Below are 15850 nucleotides of genomic sequence, written 5' to 3'. Positions count from 1 at the left end.
CACAGCAGCTCTGCGCCCTCAATGCCAACAGCACCATCAGCGCCTCCCCCTCCTCCAGTTCTCCTACTGCAAGTGCCTCCTACAGGTCATGACCTAAACCAGGCCCCTGCCGAACTCCTAACGCCGACCCACACCTCAAGCTCGGTCCTAAACCAGCCTCCTACTCAATCGGGCCAGCCTCCTACTCAATCTCCTACAGGTCATGACGTAAACCAGGCCCCTGCCGAACTCCCAACGGAGACCGACACCTCAAGCTGGGTCTCAAACTGGGTCCTAAACCAGCATCCTACTCAATTTCCTGTCCAAGTTGAACAACCGGCTCCTCTAACGGCGGCCCACACCTCAAGCTCGGTCCTAAACCATTCTCCGCCTCAATCTCTCGTCCAAGTTGAACAACTGGCTCCTACTCGATCTCCTACAGGTCATGACGTAAACCAGGCCCCTGCCGAACTCCCAACGGCGACCCACACCCCAAGCTGGGTCTCAAACTGGGTCCTAAACCAGCATCCTACTCAATCTCCTGTCCAAGTTGAACAACCGGCTCCTACTCCTGCCTTAACCCTTGCTGAAGCACAGGGCCCAGACTCATGCCCCACATCCACATACTCTCCCACACAGACCCCGTGTCCGTCGCCTTCTCAGTACACAGTCAACGGGCGTGGAAGGGCGTCAGGCAGGAAGCGGACCGCTAAGGCTTGTGACTGCTGTGGCCTCCACGGTAGAGGGCACCATGACACATCGTCGCACGTCAAAACCCCGGGTAGAGGAAGGGGGAGGGGTAGAGGAAGAGGGAGGGGTAGAGGAAGAGGGACGAGTAGAGGAAGAGGGAGGGGCAGGAAAGGAGGCAGAGGTAGGGGGACACTGCCGAAGACAGGGTGGAACCTGGAGGCCACCCCGAAAAAGAGAGGAAGGCCGAAGAAGAGAGAGAATTTTGAGATGATGGATGACCACGATGGCGATGATCATGAGGTCAATAAGCCGTTGAAAACTCTAGCGGAGTTGGCCCGTGCCGCACTGAACCAATCAGGAATCTTTGTTGATGCGTCCATTGCAACTGTCAAAACCCCGGGTAGAGGAAGAGGGAGGGGCAGGAGAGGGGGCAGAGGTCATGAGGTCAATAAGCCGATAAAAACTCTAGCGGCGTTGGCCCGCGCCGCACTGAAGCAATCGGAGACAAGGAGGAACCTGGAGGCCACCCCGAGAAGGAGTGGAAGGCAGAGGAAGAGAGAGAATTTTGTTATATATGACGACGATGAGGATGGTGATGAGTTTGCCCCCACCGCACTGAAGCAATCGGAGACGAGGAGGAACCTGGGGGCCACCGCGAAAAGGAGAGGAAGGCCGAGGAGGAGAGAGAATTTTGTTATATATGACGATGATGAGGATGGCGATGATCATGAGGTCAATAAGCGGATGAAAACTCTAGCGGAGTTGGCCCGCGCGGCACTGAACCAATCGGGAATCTTTGTTGATGCGTCCATCGCAACAGTCAAAAGAGGAAGAGGGAGGGGCAGAGGTAAGAGGACACTGCCGGAGACGGGGAGGAACCTGGAGGGCACCCCGAAAAAGAGAGGGAGGCCGAGGAAGGATCAGGAAGTCGATAAGCCGATGAAAACTCTAGCGGAGTTGGCCCACGCTGCACTGATCCAAGCAGGAATCTTTAAGCCGATGAAAACTCTAGCGGAGTTGGCCCGCGCGACACTGAACCAATCGGGAATCTTTGTTGATGCGTCCATCGCAACAGTCAAAAGAGGAAGAGGAAGAGGGAGGGGCAGGAAAATGGGCAGAGGTAAGAGGACACTGCCGGAGACGGGGAGGAACCTGGAGGGCACCCCGAAAAAGAGAGGAAGGCAGAGGAAGGATCAGGAAGTCGATAAGCCGATGAAAACTCTAGCGGAGTTGGCCCACGCCGCACTGATCCAATCAGGAATCTTTAAGCCGATAAAAACTCTAGCGGAGTTGGCCCGCGCCGCACTGATCCAATCCGGAATCTTTGTTGATGCGTCCATCGCAACTAGTCGCACCAAAAGGAAGCAGGCAGTCGGAATGGGGAGAGGAGCTGGGAATTGGGGGGAGATTGAGGTAAAGGTAAGAAGGCTCAGGCGGAGAGTTAGAGGGAGGGGTGCACGGGGGGCAACTGTTAACTCGAGGGGAGGCAGGAGGGGACGTGGTGTTGTCGGCGTAAGAGGACGAGGCAAAAGAGGGCGAGGTAGGCCCGCCACTGCCAGCCTCGGGGTTGGTGTAAGAGGGCAAGGCGGGGTGGGGGTTGGGCTAAATGTACATAGCGTAAGATGGCGAGGCGGGGCTCGTTTACGGGGACAAGGCGTAAGAGTGCGAGGTGGGGGTGGTTTAAGGGGACAAGGTCTAAGAAGCAGAGGCGGCGTCGGGTTTGGCTTAAGGGGACAAGGTGTAGGATTTGGAGGCAGCGCCAGGTTTGGCGTAAGGGGACCATCTGTAAGAGGGCGAGGCAGCGTCTGGGTTGGCGCAACGGGACGAGGTGTAAAAGGGCGAGGCAGCGGCAGGGTTGGCGCAAGGGGACGGGGTGTAAAAGGGCGAGGCAGGGTTGCTGCAAGGGGACGAGGTGTAAAAGGGCGAGGCAGCGCCAGGGTTGGCGCAAGGGGACGAGGTGCAAAAGGCAGAGGCAGCGTCGAGGTTGGTGCAAGGGGACGAGGCGTAAAAGGCAGAGGCAGGGGACGAGGTGTAAAAGGAGGAGGCAGCGTCGGGGTTGGCGCAAGGGGACGAGGTGTAAAAGGCAGAGGCAGCGTCGAGGTTGGCCTAAGGGGACAAGATGTAGGAGGGCGAGGCAGCGTAAGGAGAGGGCGAGGCAGCATCGGGGTTGACGTAAGGGGACAAGGTGTAAGATGTCGAGGCAGCATCAGGGTTGGCGTATGGGGGCGAGGCAGGCAGGAGAGGGTTGCGAGTTCTAATTTAGCTGGTCAAAATGGATCTGGGTCAGCAGCACCGAGTGAAAACGCCAAATCCATGCCAGTACCAACGAGGGAAGATGAGTGTGATGATATGGAGGTAGAAGACAGTGCCAGCTGTTCATCCCCACCGCGAAATGGTGTTGTGACTGGGGTTGGGAAGACAGTGACTGAACTTGCGTGTGGAGACGGTCTATCTGGCTCAGGGCAGGTCACAGGTTCTACTTCTACATCAGAAAGTCCAAAGGAACCAGACACTGTCATGCAGATAGACTCACAGTCACCTAATAACAAAACCTTGCCAGTACCTCTGTCCAATGGAAATGCTAGTACACCGACGGACGAGCACTGCAGACCCTCCCCTACAGAGAACAGAGAATTTTTCCCGGACATCGTTTCTCCTCCATCCAAGGACTGTATTGTGGTGCACACCACGCAACACAGCTGGGCACTAAGGGACCATAGACTGTACTGTCTGCGTGGAACCTGGGAGAAAGAAGACGAGGAGATGCAGGGCAAGGAACCAGACAGACAACAGACTGAAAAACAGACAGACGAACAGTCTCAAGAGAAAGACGACGCAGACTCCGAGCTGCTAACTGAAATGATCCACGGTAAGTTCATGAAGCCAATATTTATGACTTCGGCTTTCTGTTTCTGAAATGAGATGAAGCACGTGTCATATCTTATTTTTTACAAAAACATATAACATAGGTTGCGGCATTTTTTTTTTTACAAGTACCGTAACCACTTCCCTGCTCCCTGGCATTTTTTAGACTCTATTAAGAAATCCCATCTTTTTTTATTGACGTGGGTTGAGATCTGTTACTTGTCGTTTCAGGTAACGGATCTTAACTGACCTTTACATGCCTCGCCAAACCCAGACCTTCAGATGCACACCATGTAGTATATTTAAGTTCTGTACTATACAGAATTTAAGTTCTGTACTGATGGTCAACAAGGGTAGAAAAGTTCCCCTTTGAAGCGGTAACAATATTGACTTTTTCATGATGATGAATCTCTACGACTCATGTTGCGAACACAGCGGAAGCTCCACTTGCTCATAGTAAGCAAGTGGAGCTTACTATGAAACCGTGCTCGGCTTGTGTGTGTGTCTGTCCATCTGTCTGTGTGCAGTATTGTGTGCACTGCCTGCACTGCCTGTGTGCAGCCGCCAGAGTGCGCCAGAGTGCACTACAGTGTGGCTTAAGGCTGAACGATTAATCGTTTTCAAACCGAAATTGCGATTTGAAACCACGCGATTAGCTAATCGCAAAGGCCGCGATTTTTTTATTTTTTATTTTATTATAATAAATAAATGTAATATTAATCCCAGAGCAGCACCCGCGGGACTTGTCTCCTTCTCTCCAGAGTGGCTGCCTCTCTCTACAGGGAGCGAGAGGGCAGCGAGCCCCCCCCCCCCCCTCTCTCTCTCTCTCTCTGTCCCTCTCATAGAGTTAGGTCCCTCTCCGTCGGCTACGAGTATTTAAAGTTTGTCGAACGGCCATGTTACGCAAGTCCCCGATGCCGCGCGTAGCGGTAAAACATTATTTTCGGTGCTCCTATCTATGTTTGTTTCTGTAAGTGTAACTTATATTTTTCCCATCATTATTAAACTATTACTGTTGGATGCTGTGATCCAATGTAAACAATACGATGGAAAGCACTTCCTGGTCAGTGTTGCCAGGTTTTGTGAGAGAAATAAGCAACCCTGTCTATGAAAACAAGCTCAAAAGAAGCGACTATGAACTGTATCTTTGTCACTTATGTACAGTGGTGGGAAAATTACTCAAATATTGTACTTAAGTAAAAGTATCAATACTGCAATGTAGAAGTAAGTACTCTGTTACAAGTAAAAGTCCCAAATTCAAAATTTACTTGAATAAAAGTACAAAAGTATTGGTATCAAAATGTACTTAAAGTACCAAAAGAAAAGTACTAATGTTTGAAAATACAAGCTCACAACGCGTCGCATCGCGGCGTGTTGTGAGCTTGTAGATCGGCTATTTTCAAATAACCTAGGTGTAAAATAGGGCTAAAGTGGTTAATGTAGGTTTTATAATATTATAATTTATATCTGCAAAGTAACTAGTCACTAAAGTTTTCAAATAATTGTAGTGGAGTAAAAGTACAATATTTGCCTCTGAGATGTAGTGGAGTAGAAGTATTGGAAATTAGAAATACTCAAGTAAAGTACAAATACCTCAAAATTGTACTTAAGTACAGTACTTAAGTAAATGTACTTAGTTACTTTCCACCACTGCGTTATACATTCTGAGTTTTTCACTTCCAAGGAGTAGTAGTAATACAATATACAGTAGGAGAGGACTTTGCCTTGTGAGACAAAAAAGTGTTACATTTTAGTTGAATGTTAATCTACATAAGCTAAATACTGGATATCAGTAAATATGCTTCTGGAGCCATAAGTGAAAGACCTACTTATTTCACTGCTGTGAATTGTTTACACAAAAAGGTAATTATTTGTTTAATTTTAATTTTATTTATTGATCAAATGTTGGGTTGTTTACAAAAATAAGCTATTTCTATTCCAGCTAAATGTTTAAATATATACATGGGGAAAAAAGTACTTGGAAGATACATGTTGGAAGCAATGAAGCAATTCATATATTTTAGTTCTCATCCTTATTTATTAGAATCTAGAACAGTAAATAAATGGTATGCCATTTGGTAATGTTCCATTACTTCCAATTACTTTTTAAACGTACACAGTGAATACTAAACTGAAGCTTGACTTTAAAAAAATGTTAAAGATTTGTTTTTATTTAAGAACATTTAAAAATCGCAATCAAATCGCAATCGCAATATCAGTCAGAAAAATCGCAATTAGATTTTTCCCCAAAATCGTTCAGCCCTAGTGTGGCTGAAATCCGCCTGCCCCTGGGTGACTAATTACACTCCTCTGAGAGAAATATAGCAGCTACAGTAAAAAACAACACATCTAAAAGCATCTAGACGAGTTCAGCTATTGGGATATCTAAGAATTCCATGTCATTTGTGCATATTTCAGGCCGGATGGCAAGTTGAAAGCGTTCGCTTCCCGCGTTCGCGCGTCTTACTTGTCTAACAACTCTTCCCTTTTCTCTGTCAGATTTTCTAGAGAGTTTCTATACTAAGTACGGTAGCTTCATTCCACTCAGCGAGACGGATGTTGTGGAACACCTGAAGAAGACGGGCAACTCTGACCTCAGCAACAGGCTAGTGCACACACACACACACACACACATACACATACACATACACACACACATAATTTTACTATCGTGGTTGTCTACATCACTGTTTCCCAAACAGTGGGTCAGGACCCATTTGTGGGTCGCGGATCCATTTTTGTTGGTCGCGAGTGAATATCCTTGATTTCTTTGTATCCAAAATGTTGTCATTGATTGTTATTGTTAAGTGTGCCTGCCATGCAATGGCAAAACAATTGGCCGCCATGCTTAAAGGGCAAGACCACTTTTTTTTTGGTTGTTTTCTTACCTTGTTAACTCACTAGCTGCCAGAGTTATTTCAGATTTTTAGCTGTTGGCTGCCAGAGATTTTTAATTGAAAAACAAAAAGTACTCAGGAGCCGAGATACAGAATTTTTAAGTTTTAAGTTAACAAGGAAGTGGATAGGAGTCTAGATCTTCAAACAATCATATCTCCTAGGTTTTTTTTATATATGCGTTATTGGCAGTAAATGAGTTAAGATCTAACTACTCCAACTTATGACTTATTTTGCTCTGTTGTGCAGTTTAATAGCAAATTAATAAATAAAAAATAGGCTCTCATTGAGCTCTTCCATCGTTACTGGAAAGCAGCTCTTTTAGTACATGCTGATTCTGACAATATATCGCATCAGGAAACACAGTACGGAACGTTTTTTAATAAAAAAATCTACTTTGTGTTAATTTGACTATTTTGTCTAGAAAGAAGATCCGGTAGGTATACCTACGTGACTGAATCACTTCTGTTTGCCGTGCGTGAGTAAAAAATGATCTGATTTACATCCCATACATCTACATAAACATTCAGATTTCAAATAAAGTGCTTACCCCATGGCCACGGATGTTACAATTCTATTCTGGTCCTCAAAAGTACCTCTATCTTCCGTATTGTTCAATAAAAAGCACTTTAATCTGATTGGTGGCCATTTTTTCCTTTTGCTTTCAACACGACCCTATCGGTTTGGAGGTGTATTGCACTCTGATACATAATAATTCTATGAGAAAATGGCCACTGATCGGATTAAAATACTTCTTATTGAACAATACGGAAGATACGGGTACTTATACCCACCCGAAGTGAATTGTAACATCCGTGGCCATGGGGTAAACACTTTATATTTGAAATCTGAACGTTTATGTAGATGTACGGGCCGGAAATGAAGAAAGTGCAAAAAACAGGTTGAAGTTTCGTCATGACTGTCATGTTTCAGGGCTACATGTTAGCGTGTCTTACCTGAGAAACTGTTGATCCAGAATAAGTAACTTGCTCTCTGTAAAAACTGATGGTACGGCTGTAGTTTTCAACAGTCGTCAACCTGTAACAATGCACTTCATCCTTTTCTTGGTAAAATAGAGTCCACAAATAAAGTTGTAGTGTAGGCTGCTTGCCGTGGGTGTGTCTGTGAGGCGGTCGGGGAACAGCGTGGTGACTTTGTTTATAAACCAAACCTCGTGAGATGTGAAACGTTTCCCTGCGAGAGTTGAAAGCCGTAGTACAGCTTCAGTATATCTCCAAACAAAATATTACCTTTATAAATCCTTCTTAAAAGACGAAAAACGTTCTGTACTGGGTTTGACAATATTATACCCTGGCAGAATCAGCTTTGTTTACGTCCGTTTATGACGTATCTAAAAGAGTGACTTTGAGGGCTGTTTTCCGGTTACAATGGAAGTCAATGATTTTTTAATTTCTTAATTTTCTATTAGACTCCACTACGGAGCGAAATAAGTCATAAATTGGACTAGTTGGATCATAGACTGCCCCAACGCTCCTGATTTCGTGTATAGAGGGGCGGGTTTAAAGAGCCGGCGAGAGACTGCGGCTGATCCCATTGGTTCACCGATCTGTCCGTCAACCCCCGCCCCGTTAACACAACATTACGAGCGACGCCCACTGCACTCTGGTTGGTTGGGAAGTGAAACACTTCCTTATACCGAGTACACCGACACGCTGGGCCAGGCTTTTATTTTTTAGCAACACTAAACAATAAAAGCCTGGAGATCGAGGCTAGTTGGATCATAACAAGGTAAGAAAACAACCCAAACCTTCAATTAAGAGTGCCTGCCATGCCAATGGCAAAACTCTTATTGTAATCCGCCATACTTAATATGTATTCTTCCCGCAAAATCTGTCCCTTAGCTCCGCCCGCACGGTTGACACAACCTCGACAATCTTATAAAACCAAACGTGCGGACTCTGCCGGCACAAGTGTGCGATTACTTTTCTTGCCGTTACACGTAATAATAATTAGCGACGTAATAAAAGAGACGACGCCAAAAAAGGCCATTGACTTTCTATAGGCCCAACAGAAAAGTGCTGTCCGGGGACCCCCAGCGGTCTTTGAGGTCTTCCCAGGGAGCCCCAGGTAAATGATTGCTGACTCTGAGTGGATGTTCCCAAGTGTGGTCCGGGGACCCCTAGGGGTCCTTGAGGAATTTCCAGGGGGTCCATCATTGTGCGGTTCAGGGACCCCCAGGGGTCTGTGAGGATTTGCCAACTCCAGTATATCTGCGCGCACACACAGACGAAAATTGCCGCTTTACAAGCTCACAATGAGTTGCTCTGTGAAACCTTGTGAGCTTGGAGATCGGCTATTCCATCTCTCCTCTCATTGGCCAGACGTCCCACTGGTTATCAAAGAGGGGTCCGGGGACCCCCAGGGCTCCCCCCTCTGTCTTCCTATTGGCTGGGCTTTAAACAGCTATAACTCCAGTTTGCAGCATAGTGCCAAGTCCAAATTTGGTATGTGGACTTAGACCACTAATAGGGACGAGCTGCAATTGCTGAAGCCCCGCCCCCTCTTTCTTCCTATTGGCTGGGCTTTAATAATTGATGAAGACCAGAAGTGGGTCAAATTGCAATTTCCCCCCCACTATAATCATTTATTTGAAGCTGGGTTAAGCTTGTAGATTGCTAGATAGCTTCCGCGAGAAATAAAAGTCATCGCGACACCCCGTTTGCTTGTTACAGGACGTAACGAGTTACAAGACGTACCGTTGAAAATAGGACGTCTCGTAAAAAATGCAGGGAGAAAAAAATAAACTAATATACAGCCGTTTCCCCAAATACGCTAAGCAGGAAGTCAATGGTGGTGGAGATCTTTCGATCACGTGATCTCCTGGATCTGTGTGACTTGAGCATGAAAATAGTCACTCGTGTGTTAGAGAACAGCTCCATCTGGTGGAAAACCATTGAAAACGTAAAAGTCGTCTTCGGCAGTCTGGGCCTTTGGAAAAAAAAGTCGTAAAAGTCGTCCTTGTCAGTGAATGAGTTAAAGAGCTGGTGGGATGGGGAGACCCCTGTCACTGAACAAACACTATAGAAATGGTTACTATCAGAATATAGAGCTTTAACTTTTTTAAACCAAGAAATATCACAACACGGTTTAATATATTGTTTCACGTGACTCATCTGTGTTGTCGGGCGTGTTTTGTACAGGAAGCTGAACATCCCAGCCGAGGTGAGTCGGTACAGGGCAGGGCTGGCCTCTGCACCGGTCGGGGGCTTCATGGTGACATATAACAAACACACCCTGAGCCTGGAGGACCTCGGTACACTGGAGGAACAGAACTGGATTAATGATCAGGTAAGGAAGGAGGAGGGAGCGAGAGAAATATTTAATATAGGGATAAAAATAGGTGGAAAAAGAACCTGTGTGAGAGGTTGAGTGAAGGAAAAGATAGAGCCAGGGGATTGACGGAGGGAAAAGCTAAAGACGGGGAGGAATGAATTGCCCTGGATGAAGCAACTTGGACCAATGATCAGGAAGAATTGATGGATGAAAAAAGTGTCATTCTATCAGTTGAAAATAGATATTGTCTGTTGAACGACAAAGTATACATTGGCTTTTACAGTTGGGCGAAATCTGTCCAAATATTAGTTTTTCTGTAATAAAGGACAGGCTGGTTAACTCATCTTGTTTGTGCGTCTGTCTCTTCAGATTATCAACATGTATGGAGAGCTCATTATGGAAGCCACGCAGCACAAGGTGAGAGGCAAAGACCGTGTGAGTGTGTGAGAGAGAGAGTTGTGTGTATATCGCCCAACAACACTGCAACCTTTTTTAACGATCCACATGGGTCTAATAGGCCTCCTAAATGGGTACAAAAAGCACACTGAAGAGCCATGCTGAAGCATCCTTTTTAGTTTAACCACATGAACCCTGGCATCCGTATTTTAGACTTGTCTGTCATAATAAGCAAACAGTTGATGAAAATTGCTGAACATTCGCCCAAAGAAATCAGATCTACAAGCTCACTAAGCTTCACAAAGCGGCACGTTGTGAGGCTGTAGATGGGCTATTTTTGGCGAAGAGATTTGGTGTACACATAAAAAGCCAATTATAGTCAGTCAATGAAGCATATGAGGTTTAAATGGTTAATTCCACCGTCACTGGACCATTCTGATCATTCTAATGGACTACTCTATATTTTATATATTATGTTCTAACTGGATTCTTGCCAATGATTTTCTTTTCAAATTGTTCAATGACGATGTTAATGTGTTTTGACCATTTTGTTCTCTATTTCTCTCACAGGTTCACTTTTTCAATAGCTTCTTCCACAGGCAGCTGGTTGCCAAGGGTTACGAGGGTGTGAAGAGGTGGACTAAGAAGGTACAGTGAGTTGGAGATCTCTGTAGCATATTAGACATTACCAACATTAGAAAATGTTAATTTAGGAATGCACGATTAACCCATTGATACCTGGAACGCTTCTGTGTCACTTTAGATGTCTTTGGCTATTCAAAAATAGCAGCTATACAAGCTCATAGCGCGGCACCGAGTGCCGCGCTACGAGCTTGTAGATCTGCTATTTTTGAAAAATCTTGAAAACATTTCTTTTTGATTTTTTTCCAAAAAAAATTATGATTTAGATTTTTTTTAAAGAATCGCCTCAGGTCTTAATGGGTTAAATGAAGGTTGTGGCTCCTGAACAGTAGTAGTGGCTCCTGAACTGACAGTATCGTACCCACGATACATTGTCCACACCGCCAAAGCTGAGTGTTTTAGGTGTTATGTTACAGATGGCTAGAGGTGACAAAATGCTTGTGTTTAGGCATGATGTTGCTGGTCCTGTTGCTGTAGTACTGGGATGTTTGGTTCTTATGACATGTCAGTGGTCTTGTGATGGTGTTGTAGTTCTATAATCTCCTCTACCACCTGTTTGCAGTCCCCTTTGTTGTCATTAGCTCTATGTGGACACAATCAATATTACTGGTAAATGTAATCATCCCTGCGCTATTTGCTGGGCAAATAACCCAGCAAACTCCAAGTTCCGTACTCAATTCCTTTACCGTCTGGATCAACAGGCAAGAATTAGAATTACTTTGCACGGTCTAATCTCGCACACACTTATCTCATAAATGTACTCTCAAATCCTATGGTTGTGTGTATCCACTGCTCAGACTTGCAGAAAATGTGTCTCTCCTCATACAGAAATGAACATAAGGTGTCCCCACATGTTCAGTGTGTGTGTGAATTTTTGCCACTGCGTTATAAAACCAAATTGTACCGGCAACCAGCCTCACCATGGCTAGTGTGGATAGTGAAACGCCCCTCTGTAATTTTGTAATTAGATAATAGGTTTATAACGGGCTGATCATTCACTGAAATCACTTGCATCAAATGTAAGAAATTACACTACGGATGTTCTTCTGTAATAATAATGTAGCAATAATAACATTTGCCAAACAAGTACTATTGATTACAGAATAAATGTTTCAATTGACTTGTGCAGGAGCTTTATCACGCGGTTGATGTAGAATACATTTTTGTCTCTTCCACATGTATTCTGTGGTCGTACCTCTTAAATTGTACCCGTCAGATACAGGTTTGTCACTTTGACAAAGATAAGTAATGTAATAAGATAATTGTGAATGATATAGTGGTAACACAACAATGAACATTCATGGATCGATCGTTGATGAGCATCACTAAACAAAATGAAACGCTATTGCTAATAATATGATGGTTCTGTGAAAGGTCAAATATGTCCTGTGTCAGTCAGACATTTGTGAGTGACTCGACTGTTCATGTTTACACAAAACACACTGAAGCAGATTATTACTAGAATGCATGGCTAACATATGTATTTGTGTATGTGTGTCTCTGTGTTTGTGTCGGTTTGTTTCAGGAGGACCTGTTCTCCAAGCAGTTGTTGTTGGTTCCTATCCATCTAGAGATACACTGGTCCCTCATTGCCGTTGATATAGGAACCAAAACCATCGGCTACTACGACAGTCAGGGCATTGTCTTCAAACACACCATAGATGTATGTAATGTAGTCTCCTTTCAAATGAATTAGGTGGAAGTATTAGTTGTTACCTTCATGTTTATTTGGTTTAATAATACGGAAAGTAGCATATTAGTATTTTGTAAAAACTGTAACAAGACAATTGCAGACTTGTTTTAATGAACTGGATGATGTCAGACCCAAAAGACCCATAAAGATTACTGTCACTGTTAGAAGGAACAGGTTATTATATTAATATTTATGGTTATCAGGCCGAGAATAGATGGGAAAGGGATGTTTAGAGACAGGAAATACATCATAGAGAAATGGAAAGTAGACGAGAAATTGGTTTGACACTAGAAATAGAGGGTTTGGAGACAAATTGATAAAAGAGACAAATTGGGTATTGGAAAAGCAACAAATACAGAAATATTATGAGACAATAAATAGACATGGGGCGGGACTGAAATTGACAGGTTGGGCACAGGAAATTGATAAGTGAGACAGGAAATGGGTCCTACACTAGAGACAGCACAGAAAATATAGGAATATGAGACCAGACAAATGGTCAACTAGCTAAATAATTAAAAAACAAATATTTGAGTGATTTAGGTTCATCACAGGTTTTGACACCTTGTGCTTTAACAACTTGTGTCCCTTATCCATCAGAATATAATGAAGTACATACAGGCTGAAGCTAAAGAGAAGGAGCAGACAGACTTCCAGAAAGGTTGGAAGATGGTCATCATCAAGGTAAACCCCAATACTAACTAACCCCTTGTCTAAACATTAAGTTTATAACTGCTAACTGACATTAAAAGGCTATCGTAACTACAACCCCCTAGATCTAGATTTATAGTTCCTAAACCACCACTCTGATATGCTAGACTCAACATAAACCCTTGCCCTGAAAGGCTGGTTCCCCAAAAGTTCCTCAACTTAAGCGGTAACAGAATAGATGATTCAGGTATTTAGCAGGCACTCTTATCCAGAGCAACTTTCAAAGTATAGTTTAGCTTCCATCTATAAAAAAAAAAGGTGACAAGAAGGGATGCAAGGAATGAGTGCTAGGGGGTGATATGGAGTCAGGAGTCTACAGTGGTGTGTTCTAGGTTTTTTCGGAGGGCATACTATAATAATCCCTCCCACACGCACGCATGGTCGGCGAATGAAATAACCGCTCTATTGTTAAGTATTTAATGTGTGAATTACTTCGAAATTCCAATGGCCAGCGTTCATTATCACCTCAAGACAATAGCCACACATAAGCCTCATCATCATGATTTGTGTGCATGGGGATCTCATTTTAAACAAGCTTAGTGCTTTATGAGTTATCCAGTTTAGTAGACCTTGTATTGTGAATTTGTACATCCATGTACTGTTTCTCATGTCTCACTAAATAAAGTACATCAAATCAAATCCAAAACCTCAGACTCTACATTATCACATGAAAAAGGCTATTTGAACTGAAGTTTACATTCTTGCTGCCCCCAGCCCCTCCTCCTGCGAATCAGATACGCTTCCTCGGACGGTTTCTGGATGGCTACGCTTGGCTACGAAAATGTTCCGCAGGTCACGCTACGTATATAGCGTAACGCGATAGAACACGCCACTGGGAGTCTACTCCTAAAGCATAATAATTCTTAATAATATTCGATGAGATGAGATGAGATGGGGAAATTGAGGCGTTACAGCAGCATGATGTGAAGAAACAAAAAAATCTACCGGGCAAACAGAAACACATCAGACACAGATGGACATAATCACACAAGACCAGGGCCGACACAGGACCATATGCATCGAGGGAGAGAGTTCTTATGCATTATAATACTGGCAGTTGGCATGAAAGAGAGTTTGTACCGCTCCGTATGCATATTCCCCAAGATGCTATCCTAATTATAAACATAATAATCCCTAACACTAAAAGGACCCCTTATTTTGAGAATTCTGAGAACAAGTCCTCATAAGGATAGTACACAAGAACACATGCAAACACAGAGTTGCACAGTCATTCTAGACAAATAGTAACACATTCTCTGAGGCCTCCAGTCGCTCTCCACTGCTTTACTGTTATTGGTTGTCTCCTCAGGGTATTCCACAGCAGAAAAATGACAGTGACTGTGGAGTTTTTGTCTTGGAGGTGAGAATGTTTTCCTTCATAACTTCCTTGCTGCTTTCATTAATGAATTCTTCTCTTTACTATCTTTATTCCTTCCTACCTTCTCTGGTGTTGTTGTTTTCTCTCCTCGTTTTTTTTTTTTTTTTTAGAATAAACCCGCACACTCATCTGCTCCAATGTAAATTTATTGACAACGTTTAGAGCCAAGGCTCTTCATCGGTTCAAATTCTGGAGTTTGACCCGATGAAGAGCTTTGGCTCGAAACGTTGTAAATAAATATACATTGGAGCAGATGAGTGTGCAGGTTTACAATTTTTCTTTTTCTTCTCCCTTAGTTTTCAGACATGCTAGATTTGACATGCATGCATAAGTACTAATAATACATAAAATTGCCATATTTGATGCCTTGATGGTAATCATAGCATTAACCCTGATGTCCCTATTTTGGGCAAATGTTCAAAACATTTAAACCTTTTTAAACAATAGTTTTTAGAAAATAGCACATCTTCATGTTCACAACACGATATGATATGAGTTTATAGATTGGCTACTTTTACTATATGCCATACGGTGAAGAATATAGGGTTTAAGTGGTTAACTGTCTTGCCAGTATTGAAACGTGTGTGTGTGTGTGTGTGTGTGTGTGTGTGTTAGTATTGCCGTTGTCTGTCAGTGAAGAAGCCGCTGCGGTTCAGTCAGGAAGACATGCCTCGCATCCGCAAAAGACTCTACAAGGAGCTGTGTGAGTGCCGTTTCATCGACTAAGCCACTGATAAACGACTAGCTGCCCAGCTGACTGGCCTCCTCCCTGGGATCTCAGACTGCTGCCCTGCTCATCTGGCTGAACCATTCTGGATGAGCTTTTACATGGTCGTTTTTTTTTTTTTAATACTAGTTGGTCAGTATTTTATCTAAACTAACCACAGCTTACAGAGAACTACTGATGTGGCCTCCTACTGACCCCCTTGTTGTGGACACTTGGATTTAATATTCAGGTCAACGGGTGGCGTTCATTTGTCACGTGTGGAATTCCCGAGTGGAATTCAGCTGAATAGTTGCCAGGAGAGAAACAAAACGGCCATGGCAAAATGGCTGCAGAAGGAAGCTGTGGCCTCCAGTGAAAGCAGAGGGTGGTGTCTATTTCCGGCTGAGGTCTATCTGGGCCAATTCGGCAGAGAACCTGCTGGGAAATTCTCTGAGAGCTTGCTGTGCTTCCAGGCTGAGAGAGAAGAACAGTGTCAGTCGTGGATCCAAACTCTGGACCCACGCAGAATTTGAGAAAGCTCTGGCCTGAGCACCCACCCTCCACACCACCCCTGACCAATGAGACACAAATGTCTTCCTGA

The 15850-nt window shown here is 44.1% G+C and overlaps 1 protein-coding gene across 4 annotated transcripts; it reads left to right on the top strand.

Annotated features, from left to right (window-relative positions):
- Positions 1–817: 817 nt before the first annotated feature.
- LOC308087768 (uncharacterized protein) lies at positions 818–15424 on the top strand. Of its 4 annotated transcripts, none has more exons than XM_080431925.1 (10): positions 818–1105; positions 1517–3538; positions 6034–6139; positions 9591–9738; positions 10093–10140; positions 10690–10767; positions 12287–12424; positions 13055–13138; positions 14475–14525; positions 15159–15424. In XM_080431925.1, exons 1-10 carry the CDS (start codon positions 937–939, stop codon positions 15267–15269), a joined length of 2955 nt encoding a protein of 984 aa, XP_080288051.1. In that variant the 5' UTR covers positions 818–936; the 3' UTR covers positions 15270–15424. The 4 variants fall into 4 exon arrangements, with proteins under 4 accessions (XP_080288051.1, XP_080288050.1, XP_080288049.1 ...); XM_080431924.1 differs by having other exon boundaries at positions 818–1113; positions 1402–3538; XM_080431923.1 differs by having other exon boundaries at positions 818–2626; positions 2699–3538.
- Positions 15425–15850: the final 426 nt, after the last annotated feature.

This window comes from Gymnoscopelus braueri, assembly GCF_963280865.1.
Source record: "Gymnoscopelus braueri genome assembly, chromosome: 6".
NCBI lineage: Eukaryota > Metazoa > Chordata > Actinopteri > Myctophiformes > Myctophidae > Gymnoscopelus > Gymnoscopelus braueri.
This window is presented reverse-complemented; position numbering and strand designations above follow the sequence as displayed.

Bases quoted from the DNA above. Each gene is read 5' to 3' on its own strand.
- LOC308087768 (XM_080431922.1), top strand. From the start codon at position 937: ATGATGGATGACCACGATGGCGATGATCATGAGGTCAATAAGCCGTTG. The intron at 10,768-12,286 runs GTACAGTGAGTT...GGTTTGTTTCAG, and splicing joins TGAAGAGGTGGACTAAGAAG to GAGGACCTGTTCTCCAAGCA. The intron at 14,526-15,158 runs GTGAGAATGTTT...TGTGTGTGTTAG, and splicing joins GTGGAGTTTTTGTCTTGGAG to TATTGCCGTTGTCTGTCAGT.